The sequence below is a fragment of the Pteropus medius genome, unplaced genomic scaffold, assembly GCF_902729225.1.
Source record: "Pteropus medius unplaced genomic scaffold, Ma_sr-lr_union100, whole genome shotgun sequence".
Classification (NCBI taxonomy): Eukaryota; Metazoa; Chordata; class Mammalia; order Chiroptera; family Pteropodidae; genus Pteropus; species Pteropus medius.
The window spans coordinates 60,243-83,277 of NW_024347730.1; the positions used below are offsets into that span (position 1 = coordinate 60,243).

Sequence of the window (23,035 nt, forward strand, 5' to 3'; positions counted from 1 at the left end):
TTTTAAGTTAATTTTTTGGTGAAGAGTATGAGATTGTATGTAGGTTATTATTGTTGTTGTTGTTGTTATTATTATTATTATTATTATTATTATTATTATTATTTGTATGTGGATATCCAGTTGTTCCAGAACCATTTGTTGAAAAGACAACGTTTGCTCCATTACATTGCTCTTGCTCCTCTGTCAAAGATCAGTTGACTACATTTATGAAAGTCTAGGTTAGGCTATCTATTCTATTCCATTGATCTATTTGTCTATTATTTTGCAATGCCACAGTGTCTTGATTATTATAGCTTTATAGTAAGTTTTAAAGTTAAGTAGTATTAGTCCTCCAACTTCATTCTTCTTCAGTATAGTGCTGGCTATTCTGTGTCTTTTGCCTCTCCGAAAAAAAATCTCAAAATAATTTGCTGAAATTATGATTGGGATTTCATTGGATCTATAGATCAAATTGAGAAGAACTGACATCTTCACAATATTGAGTTTTCCTATCTATAAACATGAAATATCTCTCTAGTTATTTTATCCTCCTTTTATTTTGATCATCAGAGTTTTGTCATTCTTCACATATATATTTTATATATATTTTGATAGAAATATACTTAAGTATTTCATTTATTTGGATGCTAACGTAATGCTATTGTGATTTTAATTTCAAATTTCACTCGATCGTCGCTCGTATATAAGAAAGTGATTGGCTTTTGTATGTTAACTTTGTATTGTGAAACTTTGTTATAATTGCTTATTAGTTCCAGAATATTTCTTTTATCGATTCTTTTGGATTTTTTACATATGTCACCTGAAAACAAAGACGATTTGATATCTTCCTTCTCAATCTGTATATCTTTTAATCTTATTTTCTTGCTTTATTGAATTAGCTAGGACTTTCAGTATGATCTTAAAAAGCAGTGGTGAGAGAGACATCTTGCCTTGTTCCTGATCTTTAGTGGGAAAGCTGTTTCTTACCATTGAGTATAATGTTAGCTGCAATTTTTTTGTAGATATCTTTTATGAAGTTGAGGAAGTTCTCTATTCCTAGTTTACTGAGTTTTTTTTTTATCATAGGTGTTATAATTGTCAAATTTTTTTTTTGTATAAATTTATAGAATCGTGATTTTTCTTGTTAGATAATATTAATTAATTTGTTAATGTTGAACTAGATTTTCATAGCTAAGATAAATCATACTTGGTTATGGTGTATATTTTTTAAACACTGTTGTATTCAATTTGCTAAGATTTTGTTAAGGATTTTTGAATCTATGTTCATGAGACATATTGGTCTGTATTTGCTGTTGTTTTTCCTTATAACATTTCTGTTTGTTTTTGGTACTGAAGTAACGTTGGTTACAAAGAATGATTTTAATAGTATTCCCTTTGCTTATATTCAGTAAAAGAGATCATAGAGAATTGGTGTAATTCCTTTCTTAAAGTTTTAATAGAATTCCCACTGTACCTGGTCCTTTCTGTTTTGGAAGCTTATTAATTATTGATTCAATTTCTTTAATAGACATAATCTATTCAGCTCATTTATTTCTTCTTGTGTGAGTTTTGGTAAATTTTGTCTTTCAAAGAATTGGTCCATTTCATCTAGGCTTTCAAATGTGGGCATAAAGTTGTTCACAGTATTCCTTTGTTATCCTTTTAATGCCCATAAGATATGTAATGATTTATAATCATGTACCTTTTTTATTTCTAATATTATACATTTATTTTCTTTCTCCTTTTTTTTTTCTTAGCTCGCTAGAGGCTTGTCAATTTTATTGATCTTTTCAAAGAACTAAGCATTTTAAAAAAATTTCTCTATTGTTCTATTTTCAGTTTTGATTTTCTCTCTAATTTTTATTATTTATTTTATTTTGTTTACTTTGGATTTAATTTGCCATTCTTTTTCTAGTTTTGGTGAAAATGGATGATTAATTTTATTTTTTTCTAATATTTGCATTTGATCTATAATCTTCTCTCTAAGTGTTTTTCTTACTAAATTCCCAAAATTTTAATAAGTTGTGTTTTCAGGTTCTAAATATTTTTAAATTTCTCTTGAGGTTTTTCTTTAAGCCATGTGTTATTTAGAAGTGTGTTGTTTAATATTCATGTATTTGGGGGTTTTCCGGTTATCTTTCTGTTTTTAATTTCTATTTTACTTCTGTTATTTTTCTGAGAGTAGATTTCTCTTATTTTAAATCTTTCTCAGTGCATTTTATGTATTTTGAAACTTATGGATTGGGCTTCATAAAACTTGACAATCTGTTAAAAATGCTTGTTATGTTATTTCTGCCTGTCAAAATCTAATTCAAATTTAAAAAATTAACTCAGGTGCCACTTATTCCATGATATTTTTTATAACCCATGTATTTGAAATGAATCTCTCCCACTTGAGTACTCCTATCCAGTCTGTTTATTGTAGTACTTGTTCTCTGTGTTTTTTAACCTCTGTGTATCTCCTACATATTGTCTTTTTTTTTATAGGCTGCAAGTTCCTCGAGGAGGAGCCATGTACATTAATTTTCATTGTTCATAGTACTAGCACAGTGTTAGTATGTTGTCTTTAATTTGTACGTGCAAAACTATCCATCACTGTTTTATTTTAGCAATCTCCTGCTTTTTCTAACTTGAGATCTAGTTGTCATTCAAGACAGCTCCACTGTCAGACTTGAATTCTGACATATCTGTTCTTTGACTATAACCTCATTCTTTTAATAGCCACCTAATTACCTTTTCTTTCTTTCTTTGCTTTTCTTTTTTTCTTTTTTCTTTCTTTCTTTCTTTTTTTTTTTTTTTTTTTTTTTTTTTTTTTTTTTTTTTTTTTTTTTTTTTTTACTCCTACTAATTGGTCTACAAATCTATTCTGGACATTATTTCTTGCAAGGCTGGACTCCACTTCATCCATATTAGTTACGTGTTTTTTTCCCACCTTAGAATTCCTTGTCATTTTGGCCTCCAGCTATTCCTACCTTACTAACACCTAGACTTCAATAACTTCAATTTATAGTCTTTTCTTCTTAATGTGCCAGGATTCTCAGGCAAAAGAACAATTGTGCAGAGAGTCTCAACTGATTTCTAGGAATCCAGTTTTTTAGTTCCTCTTATGTACTTTACTATTTTTTTAAACTGAAAGCAATCAGTATTGTACGTTGCAGAGTCTTTTGCCTATCTACTAGTCATTTTATTTATCTCTTTCTGACTGGAAAATCCTGTTCCTCATAACATACCTACCATAGTTTAGCAGTTCTTCTTTAACTCCTGGATCCCTCCATCTCCCTGTCATCCTGAGAGGATAGCTGTGCTTTTCAATTCTTGCATACCTAGTTTCCAGCCAATAGAAGCACCACATTGTATATCTTTACTCTATTTTTGTCATATTGTATGAATTTTTGAAATACATGTTCTTTTATTTTATCAAACAAAAAATATTTCTTCTAAGCCTAAAGTATATTGGAATATGTTCTTTCAAAGGATATTTTTTAACTTATTTTTTCAGTTTCCCAGAGATACTCAAGTTCCCTGGGGCTATATCCTTTTCTGGCTCTGGAAAATATTAAAATGTAATTGAAAGTCTTGTATCATTGATTGACTATGTCACAAACTTGAGAAACAAAACCAGTAGGAAATCATTGACAAGAGAATTTTTTCCAGTTTTCAAAGCCTATGCAAAGTTGATCTAGAGCTTTCTACCAGAAGTTTAAGCTTTTACGAAGAGAATTGTATATCTTAAGGGGACTATGGTACTGTCTTCCTCAACATCGCAGTACAGCTGTATAAGAACAGGTAAAAATATGAAGGTTGTGTTAGACAAAGAAACACTTGCATGGCTCATAGGTTAGGTGAAAACAAGTAGTATCTTAATTTTATTCAGCCAAATTTTTTAAAAAATTATTAAATGTTTCTGTTTTATACCAGAAACCGTTCTTGTGGTCACGTTGGCCTACCTGTGAAAATGGAAAAAGGTCAATCACTTTAATCACTCTGGACCCCCATGTGTGGAACAACATGTAAAAAATGGAGCAATGAATGACAAGGATAATGGCATACACAAAAAAAGAAATGTGGTTTCCATCTTTGGTATTGATTCCTTCTATTTAATCAATAACCATAACCATGATATGCTTTGAATTTTATATTCCTATTCTTCCTCCTTAATCACATTATAAATACAGTGTTCTTACACATCATTTCTCTTTTTTTGCCATCAACGTTCTTCATATGACAAATTGTTTTTCAATCCAGTTGGCTCCAAAAATTATACTATCCCAAGTCATCCCAAAATTAATCACTTTTTCGCAGTCATTTTAATATATCTTTTCTGTCATTGATATGATCAACCATTTCCTTCATTTTACAACTCTGTTTGCAATACTTTCTTTAATATTATAGTATCATACTTAGTTCTCCTTAAATTTACTTCTTTTCTATTTCATACATTCACTGTTTCTGTTTTCTCTTCCGATCTCCTAAAGTATACATTCCTGAAAGTGCCACCTGTCAATGAACAAACATCAATTGAATGATTACTATGAGCTAGATTCATATTTGGCTTTATTATTGGAAACTTATTTGATAAGATACTTGCATTACTGAAAGCATAGTTTTCACAACCACTATTCTAACCTACTGTTTAAATACTAAATTTCATCTATTGATACCCAATATGGCATCATCTGAAATGTCCTCACCTCAGGAAAAACATGCTGTGTGCTCTTGGAAGGGCACTAGAAATTCTCCTATTATTTAGAATTTTTCTAAAAGTAATAGCACAGATTAATAGACTTCATTTCAATACTATTGATTTTCATAGGTTTTAATAAGCATGCAGTAGATACTCAAAAACCAGAGATAAAATTCTTGATCATTATAACTCACTTAAGAAACATTCATAGAGCACTGTTCAGCCTTAAAGCATTTATAGAGCACTGTTCAGCCTTAGCACTAAAAGTACAGAGGTAAATGCCATTTTGAAACTCAAATATATATTTTATTATATATTTCAGATATTATATATATATATATATATATATATATACACACACACATACACAATATGCTCATTGTTCATACAAAAAAAATAAAGCTTAGAGATTAAAAACTCAGCCAGATATTATACAACCTCTATTTCCCATTCTAATATCCTGGGACTGCAATGTTCTTCATTATTATAACACTGCAGAATTGAAATCAGATATATATTTATGAATTCAGGGCTATTACCATATAATGAACTTAACTGTCTACACTGATAAAAATACTGAGATGTTTTAATTCATATCTACACAATAGTATATGATAGTAACACAACTTTGTAGCAATTACATATGAGAAGTATTACATTATTTGAGTTAAAATTATGGGTCTTGGCAAAACCAACCAACAAATAGTATTCCAATTTTGAACTAAACTAAATAATCTTTTATATGTGTCATCATGAACCAGTTATTTATCTTTTCTTTTCTTTTTTATTCCTTACTGTTCCCACTTCCTGCAAGTTGATTCAGGGAAGAAACCAAACAACACCTTCCACTTACAGCCATTACATCAATTTTTATTGAGTGAAGAGTGAACAATAAATTAGCTCTTGAATGTGAATTGCTGAGCAATCCATTCTGAATAGTGCTGTTTATAACTGCTTATCACTGTAATATTATTGAGTGCAATTAATTCAATTGCTAAAATCTATTGATGTGTTGAAGTGCCATAAAAACAAAAATGTAAGTAGTCATTTAGACTCTTTCAAATGATTTGATTTTTCTCTTGAATTGTTTTAGCTAAATGATTCTATTTCATAACTCTGTCTAAATTGTTTTTAAGTAAAAATAAAACAAACATTTTTTAAAAATCAGTGTCAATAGTAATATTAAGAGAGTTGTTAAAGCAGAAGAAAAATAGAATCAAAAGAAAGAAATAATAAAAAAAGAAATTAAAGATAAGATATATATTTAAACAGTTATGTAACTATAATAATCTAATTAATGTCTTGAAGATTTTAAAATGCATAATTAAAATCATATCAAAAATATACTCAAAAGACGGTAAAAAAAAAAGGAAGTAAAGTGTTCTAGGTTCCTAGCATTTCTGAACAAATTAAAATGAATAAATTGCATTAAACTCTAATAAATCATGTATATGTAGTGCTATGATCTGAATGTGTGTCCCCTCCACAATTCATCTTTCAAAATCGCAATGCCTTATGTGATAGTATTAATAGATGAGGCCTTTGGTAGATGCTTAAGCCATAAGGCTGGATCTCTTATGAATGTGATTAGTACCTTATAAAAGAGAATCCATAGAGATACTTAGCCCCTTCCATTAAGTGAGGATGCAGAGAGAAGACACCAGCTATAAACCAGTAAGAGGACCCTCACCAGAGAACATAACCATGCTGCTGTCTTAATCTTGGACCTCCAGCATTCAGAACTGTGAGCAATAAATTTCTGTTGTTTATAAGCCACCCAGTTTGTGATATTTTGTTATAGAAGCACAAATAGACTGAGACATACAGTGTAATGTTTAGGCAATAACTAAAACAATGCTAAATGAATATATGCATAATGATATACTAGAAAAAATATTAAGAATAAAAATGTTTATTGCAAAAAAGTAAAAGAGATGAAGATAGACAGTAAAAACTAGTGTGTGTTGAGACAAAAGACTTATATATATATATATACATATATGTATGTGTGTGTGTGTATATATATATAAATATATATATATATAATCTCAACAGAAAAAGTAAACAAATAAACCAATCACAAAATGGTCAAAATACATAAACAGACATTTCACCAAAGAGGATTTCATGTGTAAATAGCACATAACCTCATAAGGATATGTAAATTCAGGTTAAAATGACATATCACTCCATACTTATCAAAATAGTAAAATAAAAACAGCAACATCACCAAGTGCTGGCAAGGACATGTATAAACTGATCACTCATAACTGCTGGAGGGAATGTAAAATTGTACAGCTATTCTAGAAAACAATTTGGCTGTTTTCTAAAAATCTAAACCCGCTATTACCATATAACCCTGTAATTGAGCTCTTTACAATTTACTTAAAGAAATAAGAATGTAATTTCATACAAAATTTTATACACAAATGTTTATAGCATCTTTATTTACAATAGCCAAAAACTGGAAATAACCAGATATTCATAAATGGCTGGATTTTTAAAAACACCCATACTGTGGAATGATACTCAGAAATAAAAAGAAATGAGCAATTAAAAATTACACCTCAACCATCTACAATGAGGCAGTATAAGTTAGCATTACACTTTTACTGGGCTGGTGTAAGCAGGAAACAACAGATATACACATCCAGTTCTCATACTACACCTCAGCAAAGGAAAGGTCTGCCTAAAAAAAAAAGATTGGATTAAATAGACTAGAGTCTCTTAATTTAATATCCAAAATTTCCAGTATTTTTAAAAATCACTTGTTTTATCAAAGCCAGAAAAATATCAACTTGAATTACAAAAGACAATTTGAAAACACCGATACTGAAATGAATGAGATATTGAAATTATCTGACAAGTATTTTAAAGCAACCATCATAAAAATGCTTTAAGTAATTGCAACTTCTCTTACCAGAGGGAAAGCGGGGAGAGGAGGAGGTAGATAAAGGTAAAAGGGATCAAATATAAGGTGACAGGAGGAAACTTAACTTTGGGTGGTAAACATTCAATGTAATATATATGAGGTATTATTGAACGGTACACTTGAAATCTATATAATTTTATTAACCATTGTCACCTCAATAAATTTAATTTAAAAAATTAAAAATAAAAAATAGCAAAAAAATAAATAAAGGTTATAAAAAGTATGAATGGACAAGATAGAGCAGAAAAATACATTTATATATATATATATTTTTTTTTTTGAATGCAGCAAGCAGGATACCAATTTGAATGACAATAGAGGCCAAAAGGCAGCAGCACAATATTTTCAAGGACTGAAAGAAAAGGTGCATCAACTATAAATCTACATCCAGAAAACTGTCCTTAGGAATGAAGATAAAGTAAAGATATTCTCAGACAAAGAAAAACTAATAATTTCCATACCCAAAATTTTACTTTTAAGGAATGGCTAAAAAAAAAAATTCCCTAAACAAACAAAAAATAACAAACGGAAAGCTTGGAACTTCAGAAAGAATTTTGGAGCGGGTAAACATTGGGTTAAAAGTTACCCTTTTTCCATTAATTTTAAAAATTATTTTGATAACTAAAACAAAAAGTCATAGTACCAACTGATATGGTATTTGATAAGTATATATATATGCGTGTGTGTGTGTGTGTGTATAAATATGTATGCATATTATAAATATATATGTATAAATATAAATATATACATATATATAAATATATATGTATATATATGTGTATGTGTATGTGTGTGTATATATGTAATATACATACATATTTATACACACACACACACATATATACAAATATAATTAAATTTAGATTTACAAATTGAGGAAGATAAAAGGACCTAATGGGAAGTAATGTTTCTACTACATTCAAAGTTGTAAAGAGTCGACACCAGTAGTCTCAGAAGATACGTATGTATATTTAGTACCTGGAGCAACTATTCAGAAAACTATATGAAATATTATATTCAAAACCACTATAAATAAATGAAGATATAATTCTAAAACTTGTGGGTATAGCTGAAGCAAACTTTGATGGAAATGTCTAGCTCTGACTACATATATTAGGAAAAAAGTCTGAAAAATCAATGATCAGATGAGCATTTGGCAAAACTGTGGCCTACGGGCTAAATCTAGCCTGTTATGTGTTTTTATAAATAAAGTTTCTTTTGAAACAGAACCATACCTTTTTTTTTTTTTTATATATTGTGTATGACAGTTTTCTTTATAGAAGTGTAGAGCCGAATAGTTGTGACAAAGACATTAGGGCCTGCAAAGCTTAAAATATTTACTATACCACTCTTTACAGAAAAATTTCTGGACTTCTATAACTTCCATCTCAAGAAACTATAATAACAAAAAAAATCAATCCAAAGAATTTAAGAAATGACAAAAATCAAGAAAGGAGAGGAAACTTATGATTTACAATGTGTTCACATACTGAAGAGCTTCAACAATGCCCAAATTAGTCCTTTGAAAAAATGAATTAATAAAATTTACAACCCCTTAGCAAAACATATCAAGATAAAAAAGGAAAAAAATTCAAAAATGCAAAAGACGACATCACTAATGCTCCTACACATGTTTAAAACAATAATATGAGAATATAATAAACTATATGAAAATACTTTTGCTATTAAATAAACAATACAATTTCCTTGAGAAAAAAAAAATCTTATTAAAAAGAACACAAGAGGAAATTTTAAAATCCAATAAAACTATGTTAAAAGACACTGAATACATTACAAAAAGTTGAGTTAGAATCAGGGTTTTAAGTAATGTTTTTATCACCAGATTCATAAATGTTTTACAGTATTACACTATTCTAAATCTTCCTGCTATAAGAAATGTGCTAAAAATAAAAATCATAAGTCATACAATGTTAAAAGTTTGACTAAAGTCTCTTTTTTTAATCAACAGTAAATCAAACTCAGTAAACGTGAACTCACCGACTCAAATCTGTTCCAGGCACATACTGAGAGAAACGAGAATGAAGTAGAGGGATCAGTCTAAGGTCACACCATCTCTTTTCCCATCTCAAGCCTGGTGATGTTGGCCATGAAGAACATGATAATGTGTCCTGAAAAGAATAGAAAGATTTAGGTTTTTTTTTCTTACTACATTTTGAGTGTCTATGTCACAAATCTTCATTTGAGAGATATATTTTCCCCTAAATAATCAAATAATATTTACAGATTACCACAAGAAGAAATTCATATTCATTGATAAGAAAATTGTAATGTATTTATTAACGGAATTCTATAAGAAAGTGAAGGAGCAAGTCTTTGAGATTAAGAATGATAGTGAAAAATAGGTTAGAAGAAGGAAGAGAAAAATAAAAGTGTGACGGAATTGAATTCATTCACAAATGGGAAAGATAGGAAAAACTGTAATTGCAATGAACAAGTATTCAATTGGCCAATATTTTCTATCTGCTAAGCACAAAACACTGCTAGAAGTGCTTGTGTTTGATTAATTATTTGTAAATATTTTGAATATAATAAATATTCTTATAAAACAACTTTAAGAAACTACTCAAGAAAATATTTGTTCATTGTTTTAACTTAATGTTTATTAAACATTTTATGTTTTCGTATAGTGTTTTAGTGTCATGTTAAGTCAACTGCTACTGATTTAAAATTACATTTATTTTATGTTTCGTTAGAAGTTTAGATTTTTTTTTCTTTGTGTGTAGAGGAAACAGATTTGAATAAAATTTGAGCTTTTCACTTTATGTTGATTTATGTTTTTTTCATTATATGAGCTTCACTGTTAAAATTTCTTCCTGGCACTAGCACATGAAACAATGTTGATATTTTAGTTGGCATGGTTTGTGAAGGGTTAAGGCTTAATTTGATCAGGGAACTGTTGATACTGATTCTCTCTATTCTATAATTTTTGGGTGATGATGTTAGAAGGAGGTTCTATTCTAGTCATGTTGAGATGCTTAGTCTATTATTAAAATTTTCTTTCAGATATTAACTCATTTAAAATTGCTTAGGGGAAAAAAATAACTTCCGTTATTATCAGTAAAGTTTGAGTGTTCCTTGGCAGTTTTTTATTAATTGTCACCAGTTGAGCAAATACAAATATACTAAATCCTTAGAAGAGTTTAGAACACCCAGAAAGGTAGACAGGCTAAGACCACTCAGTAAGGGGTCTCCTACTGGCAATTCAGTGAGCACCTATCCTTTGATGCAAGACTGTTGTCTTTAATGCTTATCTGGTGATTGCAAAGGCACAAACCAAGGTTTCATGATAATCTTTCTCCTGACCTTCATGTCAGCATGAGGTCAGTTGGGTAGCAGGGTAGTGAGGGCTCAGGCTCTAACCTGGAACTAAACCACTTGGATTCAAAATTTCAATTAGCCTACTGACTTGTCCTTTAACCTAGGGGCAAGTTATTTAAACTGTGCCTTATTGTGCCTATTTCCAAAGATAAGGCTATCAAAAGTCTCCTCTTACAAAAGAAAAATCTAAAGCTTTTTTAGACACATTAAATTATTGCTTTCCCAAGTGCCCTTTTCTGCATGAGGGCACTTGAAGAAACAATAATTCTGTGTGACACACTAAGATAAACAAACTAGTTTTCTTTGGTCAGGCCAGAGCTAATCATAGGACTTGTAAGTGTCCCAGATCCCACCAAAATGCCCTATAACTAAGCCTATTTCGGCATATGGCTCAAACTCTCTTGCAGGACTCCAGGACAGTTCTAAGATGGCCTACTCCTGAGCAGTTCTACAGTCAATAATTTATCCAAGTCATCCAGCCAGCAAACAACAATATTAGGATATACACAGACCCACATTTTTCTGATTCCAGGGCCAACGCATTTATCATAGGACAACATTTATTATTCATAACCAGAGATGAAACCAGGAAAATAATTCAGATTTTTATCTTGATTATTTTACTGTTTTGCTATATAAGTTTAGGCAAATTATTTAAATATGATTCTTCATATGTCTTAAAAAACACAAATAGTTCCCCTTGCTTCATATGTTTGTAAACAAATGGGATAAAAAATGAAAAAAAAAAAAACATAAAAGACACAGGCAACAGAATATTGAGGACAATGATAATCACTAATAGATGAGTTCAAGTTTTAAAGGTCATATTTTATAGACTCTATAGATTGGCAGATATGCAAATACATGTGATCTTTAGCATGACTTTAATGTAGCATCTCAACTTGATGCTTTTATGTACTAAAATTATAAAATGTCACTTTCTTTTATGTTTGCACCTTATAAAACATATAAATAAACCCCATTTTAGCTTTTGAAATATGGATCTGTTATTTAGTGGAATACCTAGTGTCTTTTGAAAATTATCTTTATTTTAATTATGAAAATAGAATGTAAATTTTCTTTCCAGTCTCTTTCCATAATAATAGTCTTGCAATTATTTCGAATTATATATAAGATGATCTAAAAACACAATCATTTTCATGGTTTTAAGTCCCATAACTACTTATTAGCAGTTTTATTCTTCAGTACCTAGAATGTTGTTTCCTATTTTATTAATAATGAGAATAGGAAAAGTAGCCTTTGCTTAAAAATACTGTTTTTCCCAAAGCTTAATAAATTTCAAGGTATATTGTCACATGATAAGAACAATCATCTTATCAAAACAAAATTGATGGTAAAATGATGATCAAGATTTTTTTAATAACTTGGAATAAAAAGTATTTATTAAAGGAATCTAATTATGAAAAAAAATCCTAAAAATCTGGCTGGATGATTATCTAAATTTATGCTGGAGCACAAAGCTAATTGCCTTTCTCCGCCTTGGCTGGAAAACCAGATAACTCTATGCCCTAAAATTGATGAACTAAAGATCTTAGAAAGACTAGACTACATTTTTATGTAAGATGGGGAAGTGATATTAATATGTTTTAAGGTGTTATTTTGCCATATGTTTAAAATGCTGTTTCCAAAAACCAGAATTGTGCCTACTCAAAATTTGCTTCAGAGAATAATTAAGGCTAAGAATTATAAATGAAATTACCTGGGCCCAGGATAGAACTGGAGATTTAGATGAATTAGAAAATTACTAATTATTAATATTATTAATAAATTAGTAATATTTCTCTTAAAGAGACCTATAATATGTGCACATTTGGGGGAAAATATTTCACAATGCATACTCCCTTCCAAGCTTCTACTTCTCATTGTTATTTAGTGTTTTCTTCTCCTAATTTTATAAATCTTGAGTAAAAATGTCATCCATTCCTTATACCTAATTCAAAGCCTATTCAAGATAAGGAAGAGAAACAGGATAGCACTGTGTAAATCTGTACAGTCCAATTAGGCCTGAGGCTTATTCCCACATGAGCAACAGAAAACCTGTTTGTTTGTAGTCCTTCAATTTTTGTTGAGTTCAATTAGTCAGATATTCAAATTCTCTATTAGTCCTTTTCTCTGATGTTAGAATTTTAATATTCATTATTTGTATTCTGCTTATTCTTAATTTTATGAATTTTTTATAGATCTGAATTTTAAACTTTTGGGTCAAGAACCATAACTGATTTTTCCCCCTTGGTATCTAGAAGACTGTTTCCCCAGAATAGGCTCTTGGTAAATATTTACTTAATTAAAATGCATTGAGATTATTTTCTTTATTTTTAATATACTTTATTTAAATTTACATTTGTCTTGATTATTATAGTCTAAATTCATAAGCATCATCAATTCTCTTACACTTAAAAATCTTTAGCAATGTCAAAATAATGTTCAATCTTAATGCTAAAAATAGAAATAAAACATGTCTCTTGAGAATGGAAAGATATAACTCCAGTAAGAAAAAATTATGACAACTGTTTTTTTTTTTCCTTTTTTTATATACAGCTGGATTTATTTGGAACAATCATGTTATAGAATTACTTAGTGATTTTCTTGCTTTAATTATATTTCTAAAGGTGAACAACATAGAGGCACGATTCAAAAAATAAGTTCCATAGATTTATTTTGTGTATGTCAATGGATGATTCTTACCTAGAGACCTTCCACTCTGACTTCTCTACTTTCCATTATTATAGAGGAGTTCAGGGATATTGGGACAAGAATTATAATAAAAACATTACCAAACAGGTTTCTACCACTCTTAAGTAAAATAGCTCTTCTTTCCCGTCCTAGGAGCAGAGCTGAGTTGGGGATTCTTCTGTGAGTGTCATGTTGAGGGAATGTTCTCAAGGGAAATCTGTAAGGACTGAGGGAAGCAGTAGATGAGGTAGGGAACAACCTGGTCAGAAATACGAGCTCCTGAAGAAAAACCTCTGTGTCATCTGCCACAAGCCGGTTAAAGAGACCTGCCGTTACATCCCTATCAATAATTCCTTGTGCAGCCACACAATGATGGGGGGTGTGAGCCCTGATTCCCAGGCAAATGTTCCTTACAAGATGAGTCAATTCTGAATTTGAGGCAGCCAACACTCACAGCAGCTGGGGGTATGCACACCAGCCTAGTAAAGGGAACTGGATCAAGAGCATCAAGAGCATCCAGAGTGGAAGAGAATTGGTGAGCAAAACAATTATTGAAATAAGAGGTGATGATTTAGTTGAATATTGTAAGTCTATAGAATTGAGAAGAGAGCTGATGGGAGCACAAAATGTACATATTAATTTTCTCATTAAGAAGTCAATATTTAAGTGACTCAGACCTCACCATCTTCTAAAGATTAACATTTTAACATTACCTACTGTGTGACAATAGTTCTATGGCAACAAAAATAAAAGGTCAGATAAAATATACCCAGAAGTGTTTAGGTTATATTTGTAGAGCTAACATTTGGTCTTCCCAAGAGTTTCTCTTCAGGATAAAACAAACAAATAAACAAACAAAATAGACGTAGGGACTTAAGGCATGCAGCTAAAGGATAATACCGGTGCAGTTAGATACAATGAAGGATTTTCAAGCCTTAAATGGTCAAAAGGAGTACTCTGAAATAAATGCTGCAATTAGGTCAACATTTCAAATGGAGGGTGAATCATACAAGTCAGAAGAAGAAGCTATATATCTTATATATATCCCAACATGTAAAATAAAAAATTAAAAGTGTATTTAAAGTTCTCTGCTACTCTTCATGTTTGTGAGCATGTGAGATAATTATTAGTTTTACACATAACCAGAAAGAGTTGTTTTGCCTTTAGAATGTCTGAATATTTTAAAAAGTAGAATCCATAAAATTTCAAAAATATTTACAAAATTAAAAATTATTAAATACATGTATTGTATTTAACAAAATGTGTAGGTTAGATTTTCTCATTTCACATTAATTCCTTGGTATGCGTGAAGATAGCTAATAAATCCTAATAAATGTCAAATAATTTTAATTAAATAATTTTAATAGAAAAATGATAAAAAATCACGGCAAATCATTTAGAGTATGAAATTACATATAACATGCAATGTTATAAAATGATTATATGATTTTTTGCATCAAGTTAAAGTCTCTACAGCTTACAAAGGGCCTAATACAGACCCGAAAGGAGAAAAGTAACATTAAATAAATAACTGACCTACTTATGTTTTTCTTTCTGGCTTATCATAACACTTAAATGATGAAGCAACCAAGGATTTTATCATAGATTCAATAGCAGTTTTTTGTAAACTATAAATATACACATTCTTCTTGGGTTTCTTTTTTGTTATCTCCTTATTAATCTAAAATATGTTCCAGTCATCTTACTGTATTGTTGGGATGATAGTTGAGATGTAAGCCACTATCACAAAGAGGAGAAGAGGTGCCACTACTCTGGTCACTTGGTGCACCTATAGGGAATAAGAACACAACACCCCAATGGTTAGAACACAAAACTATTCTAAACTAATGCATTCTACATTATGTATATTTAGTATACTCAATTATATCAAGTAAATCAGATAGTAAGATAAATTTTTATTGCATTTATAGCAAAGCTAGAGTTTTTCAAGTAAACTGACTAAAGTTATTGGAACATAAAAGAGACCTACAAATATTAATCTTTGATTTCAAAAATATTAAAGCTTTTTAAGAAAATTATGCAATCTTATAAAAGTAATATTTCATTTTATTATCCAAAGTGACCTATGCTTATGGACAATACTTATAACATTTTTGTTTGTCTACAAAAGTTTACATAATGTCATGTTTCAATCTACTCACAAATTCTATCTTTAGATACTATAATTTTCTATAATTATGCCTGTGCTCTGTCATTACAAGCACTCTTGGTGTATACTATAATTGAAAGTACTCTCATTAATGCTATCTAATTTTATGAAAGTACAACTAAAAAATTTCACATTAGACCCTTATGAGAAACCTATTAATATCTATTTTTTAAAGATTATTAATAGGTGTCAAAGTTTGATTTTCTAAGATTTCACAATGTGGTAACTTTTATAATTGGGGTTCAAATACATATTTCTTGATTCTCTTTTGTTTAACTTTTTTAAAGTCATGTGTTTTGGAGTTGCTAAAGTTGATAAGTATGAGCTATTAATGTAATTGGTTCCCAATTTTTTTCTGAAATATTATACTTAAATTCTAACATCGGAGTCATAAATAAAAATTCTAACATATTAAACAATGTGTTAAAAATAATTATTTTTTAACCTATTTTATTAGCCTAAAATTCTATAGTTTTTCTGATGCTAACAAGGGAATCATACCCCTTTTTGCTATACTAGCCTGGAACTAGTTTTTTGACATTTTAAATATTAAATATTTTATTACTTTGAGCTACTTTTCCTGTTGATGTTTATCTGCATTTCTTTTATGAAATGATAATTTTAAGGCACACACAATTTATATCCATTTTGAACTGAATAAAATGAAAACATAACATATCTCATTCTGTGAATGCATCTATAGCATTCCTTTGAATAAAATTTAAAGATGGGGTTAAAGGGATCAAATATGTGGTGACAGGAAGAAATCTAACTATGGGAGGTGAACACACAATACAATGTATATATATGCCTTACTGTTAAATTGTACACCTGAAACTTACTAGATTTTGTTAACCGATGTCATCATAAATACATACATACATACATACATACATACATACATACATACATACATATATACATACATAAAATCATGAACCTAAAAAGAAAGAAAAGATTTGAATGTATGAACACAAAGAAAATAGGTATAAATTCAAAGATGTATGCTTACATTTTGAGAAGTTAGAAATGAAAGAAAAATTAAACAGAATAAATAGAAGACTGAAAATAATAAAAATAAAAGTGAAAAATAATGAAATAGAAAATAACGTTCAAAATTAACCAAGTCAAATATGGATTCTTTGGAAAGATTAATAAAACCCATAGTACAAATTATCTGATGAGAGAGAGAAAATACAAGTCACCAATATCAGAAATAAAAGAGGCAACACTACTGCAATCCAACACATATTAAAAGGAAAATCAAAGCATAAAATGAATAATCTTAATAAAATTTATTAACAACTTAGTTGCAGTGGACAAGAACACTGAAAGAAATTTTACCAAAACTTACAGTAATAAACTTAACACTGCGTTAGCAAATTAAACCAGTAGTAGTAGTAATAATAATAATAATAATAATAATAATACTTCATTACTATGTGGCATTTATCCTAGAAATGTGAGCTTGATTTGGCATTCAAAATAAATTACTAAAAGTTCATCATATCAAAAGAATTTAAAAATATATATATCTCAATAGATTAAAAAAATTGAGACAATTTAACATCAACTTACGTTTAAAAAGAAAGAAAGAAAACAAAAGTAAAATCCTCAGTAATAGAGCCATAGAAGGGAAGTTCCTCAATTTGGTAAAGGACATCTTTAAACACCTATAGTTCATTATACCTAATGATAAAAGACTGAAAATTTTATCATTATTCTTAATGATCAAAGACTGAAAATTTCCCCTCTGATATCTTCAACAAAAAAAGGATGTCTGCTCTCAATACCTTAATTCAACATTTTACTGGAGATACTAACTATTGGAATAGGAAAAGAAAAAGGAATTAAAGCATATAATTTGGAAAGGAATAAGCAAAACTCATTATTTTTAGATGATATAATATGTAGAAAAAAATTAAAGAAGATAAAGTTCTAAAATTAATAAGAAAATTAAACTATGTTATAAAATATATCAATATATAAAAATGTATTTCTGTATGTTAACAACAAATAATTAGAAAATGAAATCTTTAAAATACCATTCATAATAAAGTAGAAAAAACATAAAATGTTTAAAAATAAATTTAATGAAAGATTTACAAAACTTCTTCACTGAAACATTAAAATATTGCTGAGAAAAATTAAAATATAAATGAAAGGTATGTTATGTTCATAGAGTAAAAAATTTAAAGTTCTTAGGAGGTTCATTTTTCAAATTTTCTATAAATTTAATTTAGCTCCATTCAAAATTATTTTAACAGAAATTGACAAACTATTTCTAAAATGTATACTGTGATGAAAAGGACTTAGAATAACCAAACTACCTTAAAACAATGCAAGATTGAAGAACCTATCTTAGGGGATGTTTTAAAGACATTATAGGCATACCTCAGAGATGTTATGAGTTCAGTTCCAAACCACTGCAATAAAGTAAGTATATATAATGTTATGTTTACATTACTATGGTCTATCAAGTATGCAATAGCGTTATGCCTAAAAAAAAAAAGAAAAGAAAAGAAAAAGCAATGTGCACACCACCACACCACTTTATTGATAAAAAAATGCTAACCATCATCTGAGCTTTCAGTAAGTTATAATCTTTTTCATTGGTGGAGGATCTTGCCTTGATATTGTTAGCTGCTGACTGATCAGTGTGATGATTGCTGAAGGTTGGGATTGCTATGTCAATTTCTTAAAATAAGACAACAAAGAAATTGTCTGCATCAATTGACTCTGGCTTTCATCAACTATTCCTCTGCAGCATGCAATGTTGTTTGATAGAATGTTACCCACTGTAAAACTTCCTTCAAAATTGGAGTCAATAATCTCAAACCCTACTGCTGCTTTACAAACTAAGCTTATCTAATCTAAATCCTTTGTTGTTATTTCAGCGATATTCACAGCATCTTCACCAAGTATAGATTCCATCTCAAGAAACCACTTTCTTTGCTCAACCATAAGAAACAACTCCTCAACCACAAAAGTTTTATTATGATATTGCAGTAATTCAGTCACATCTTTAGGCTTCACTTCTAATTCTTATTCTCTTGTTTGCCAACATTTCTACAGTTGCTTCCACAACTGAAGTGTTGAAATCCTCACAGTTATCTATGAAAATCGAATGTTCTTTTTCCAAATTCCCATTAATGTTCCTAGTTTAACCTTTTCCCAATAATCATACATGCTTTTAAATGACATCTAAAATGGAATAAAAAAAATTTTGGAAAGTTTTCAATTTACTCTGTCTGGTTTCATTAGAGGAATGTTATCTAGTGTGGCTACAACTTTATGAAATGTATTTGTTACATAAGACTCGAAAGTCAAATTTACTCCTTGAAACATGAGCTGTAGAATGAACATTGTGTTAGCAGAAATTAAACAACATTAATCTTGTACATCTCCATCAAAGCTCTTAGGCGACCAGGTATATTGTCAATGAGCAGTGATATTTTGAAAGAAATCTTTTTTTTTTTTTTTTCCTAAGCAGTAGGTCTCAACAGTGAGCTTAAAATATTCAGTAAACCATGTTATAAACTGATATGCCATAATCCAGACTTCATTCCATTTATAGAGCACAGGTAGATTATATTTAGCATAATTTGTAAGGGCCATAGGATTTTTCAGAATGGTAATGGGCATGAGCTTCAATCTAAAATGACAAGGCAGTCAACTTGTCCTTTGAAGCTTTGAAGCCAGATACTGACTTCTTATTTCTACTTAGGAAAGTTTTAATGTCATCATCTTTCAATATAAGATGTTTCATCTACATTGATAAACTTGTTTAGTGTAGCCAACTTTATTAATTATCTTAAATAGTCTCCTTGATAACTTGCTGCAGCTTCTATATCAGAACCCACTGCTTCACCTTATACTTTTAATGTATGGAGATGTCTTCTTTTCTGAAACCTCATGAATCAATCTGTGCTAGCTTCACTGTTTTTTTCTGAAGATTTCTTACCTCTTTCAGTTATGAATTGTGGCCTTCCTCTGGATTAATCTTTAGCTTAAGGGAATGTTGTGGCTGGTTTGGTCTTTTATCCAAACCACAAAAACATTCTCTATATAAACAATAAGGCTGTTTCATTTTGTTGTCATCCGTGTAATCACAGGAGTAGCACTTTTAATTTCCTTTAATAACTTTTCTTTGGCATTCACATTTTTTGACTAACAGTCTGGTGCACAAGGCCTAGTTTTCAACTTGTTTTGGCTTTCAATGTGCCTTCTTAATTAAGCTTAGTCATTTCTAGCTTTTGATTTAAAGTGACAGATGTGTGATTAATTCTTTTCACTTGAACACTTAAAGGCCATTATGAGGTTATTAATTGACCTAATTTCAATATTTTGTGTCTCAGGAAATATAGAGGCCTGAGAAGAAAGAGAGAAATGGGGAAATTGCCAGTCAGGTAGAGCAGTAAGAACACACACGACATTTATCAGTTAAGTTTACTGTCCTATATGGACACAGTGTGTAGAACTCCAAAACAATTACAATACAAAAGTGCCTCACTTCTATTCAACATAATATTGGAAGTCCTAGCCACAGCAATTGGTCAAAAAAAAAAAAAAAAAAAAAGAAAGAAATTGGTCAAAAAAAGAAATTGGAAAGAAAGAAGTAAAACTGTCATCATTTGCAAATGACGTGATGCTATATAGAAAAAAAAATCCTAAAGAGTCATCAAAAAACTATTTGAACTAATAAATACATTCAGTAACTAATATAATAAAGAGAAGTTGAGAAAATAATCCCATTTATGATTGCATCAAAAACTAAAAAAAAAAACAAAAAACATAGGAATAAATTTAACCAAGGAGGCAAAAGATCTGCATTTGAAATATTTTAAGACACTGAAGAAAGAAAGGAAGACAATAGAAATAAATGGAAACATATACCATATTCATGGATAGGAAGAATTAACATAATTAAAATGTCCATATTATTCAAAGTATTATAGATTCAATGCAATCCCTATCAAAATACCAATGATATTTTTTACAGAACTAGAACAAATAATCCTAAAATTTATATGGAATTACAAAAGACCCTGAATAGACAAAGCAATCTCGAGAAAGAACAAAGTTGGATGTATCATGCCACGTGATATCAAACTGTAATACAAGATTATAGTAATCCAAACAATAGTATGGTGCAAGCATAAAAACAGACATATAGAACAATGGAACACAATAGAGAGCCCAGAAATAAACCCACATCTGTATGGTCAATTAATCTATGACAAAGAAAGCAAGAGTATACAATAGAGCAGAGACTATCTTTTTAATAAATGGTGTTAGGAAAACTGAACATATACACGTGAAAAGATGAAACTAGGTCACTTTTTTAAACCATATAGAAAAATAAACTCAAAATAAATTAAAGACTTACATGTAATACCTGAATCCATAAAATTCCTAGAAAAAAATAAAAGTTAGCTCTTTGACTTTGCTCCTAGCAGTAATTTTTTGAATATATTTCCTCGGGCAAGAGTAACAAAAAAAAGAAAAAGAAAGAAAGAAAAAGAAAAAAGAGAAAAAAGAAAGAAAGAAAGAAAGAAAGAAAGAAAGAAAAGAAAAGAAAAGAAGGAAGGAAGGAAGGAAGGAAGGAAGGAAGGAAGGGGAAGGAAGGAAGGAAGGAAGGAAGGAAGGAAAGAAGGAAGAAAGAAAGAAAGAAATGGAAGCGCATCAAACAAAAAAGTTTTTACATGGCAAAGAAAATCATCAACAAAATAAAAATTCAACTTACTAAATGGGAGAAGATATTTGCCAATGATACACCTCATAAAGTGTTAATATTCAAAATATAGAACAAACTCATACAAACTAACACTAAAGAGACAAAAAAAATCAGATTAAAAAATATGCAGAGGACCTGAATAGACATTTCTCCAAAGAGGATATACAGATGGTCAATAGACATATGAAAAGATGCTCAACATCACTAATCAGCAGAGAAATGCAAATTGAAACCACAATGAAATATCACCTCACACCTGTGAGACTATCATCAATAAATCAACAAGCAACAAGTGTCGGCGAGATGTGAAGAAGAGGGAACCCTTGTACCATGCTGGTGGAATTGCAAATTGATTGAAAATTGTTACTGCCTCTATGGAAAACAGTTTGAAAGTTCTTCAAATGATGAAAAATAGAATGACCATATGATCTAACATTCCCACTTATGGGTATTTAATCAAAAAAATTCAGAATACTAATTAAAAAATATATATGCATACCTATGTTCATTGGAGCATTATTTACAATAGCCAAGATACAGTGGCAATCTAAGTGTCTATTGACAGACAATTAGATAAAGAATACAATGGTATATTACTCAACCATAAAAAAAGAATTAAATCTTACATTTGTGACAATATGGATGGACCTGGAAGATATTATGCTAAAAGAAATAAGCCAAACAGAGAAAGTCAAATATCAGGTGATTTTACTTATCAGTGCAATCTAAAAACCAAGATAAATGAAAAAAAACAAAACAGAATAAACTCTTAGATATAGAGAACAAACTGATAATTTTCGTGTGGGAAAGGATTGTGAGGCTGGGTGTAAAAGGTGAGGGGATTAAGAAATACAAATCAGCAGTTACGAAATAGTCATAGGGCTGTAAACTACAGCATAAGAAATATAGTCAATGATATTGTAATATGTATGTATAGTGTCAGGTGGGTACAAAACTTATCGAGAAATTGGTCACTTCTTAAGTTATATAAATGTCTAATCACTATGCTGTACACCTGAAATTAATATAATATTGAATGTCAACTGTAATTGAACATAAAAATTTTTTCAAAATAAAATAAAGTCTAAAAAAATTAAAAACTGCAAACTTAAGAAAATTTTAAATAAAAAATGTAGTTATGCACAACCTAAGTGAAAATATAACATATAACTGACAAAAGGTTTGTATACAGAATATATTTTCAAAATTTTTGCAATGCTATAATAAAGAATTACAAATAGAAAAATGGCAAAAATACTTGAATAGACACTTTTCAAAATAAGATATGCAAATGGCAATCAAATATGCAAATGAACATAATAAAGAGCTAATGATCATTAGTCTTCAGAGAAACTATAATTAAAACTATGACAAGGTACCACTACATGCTCAATCTAACGGCTAAAAAAAATCTTTGACAATCAAATATTTGAATAATTATAGAGCAACTAGAACTCTCATATACTTGCTGGAGTAGAAAGTGAGAGTCTTTATATATAT

General features: G+C 29.6%; 1 protein-coding gene across 1 annotated transcript in view; it reads right to left on the bottom strand.

The window, feature by feature from the left end:
* LOC120614256 (gamma-1-syntrophin-like) overlaps positions 1–23,035 on the bottom strand; it is a gene marked incomplete at its 3' end in the record, with an annotated part of 263,409 nt that overhangs the window by 38,599 nt on the left and 201,775 nt on the right. Inside the window, exons 11-12 of the mRNA XM_039877056.1 lie at positions 15,335–15,417; positions 9,594–9,724 (exon numbers count right to left, since the gene is read on the bottom strand). Of these exons, the coding sequence (XP_039732990.1) occupies positions 9,594–9,724; positions 15,335–15,417 (214 nt within the window). The remainder of the gene's footprint in view (positions 1–9,593; positions 9,725–15,334; positions 15,418–23,035) is intronic.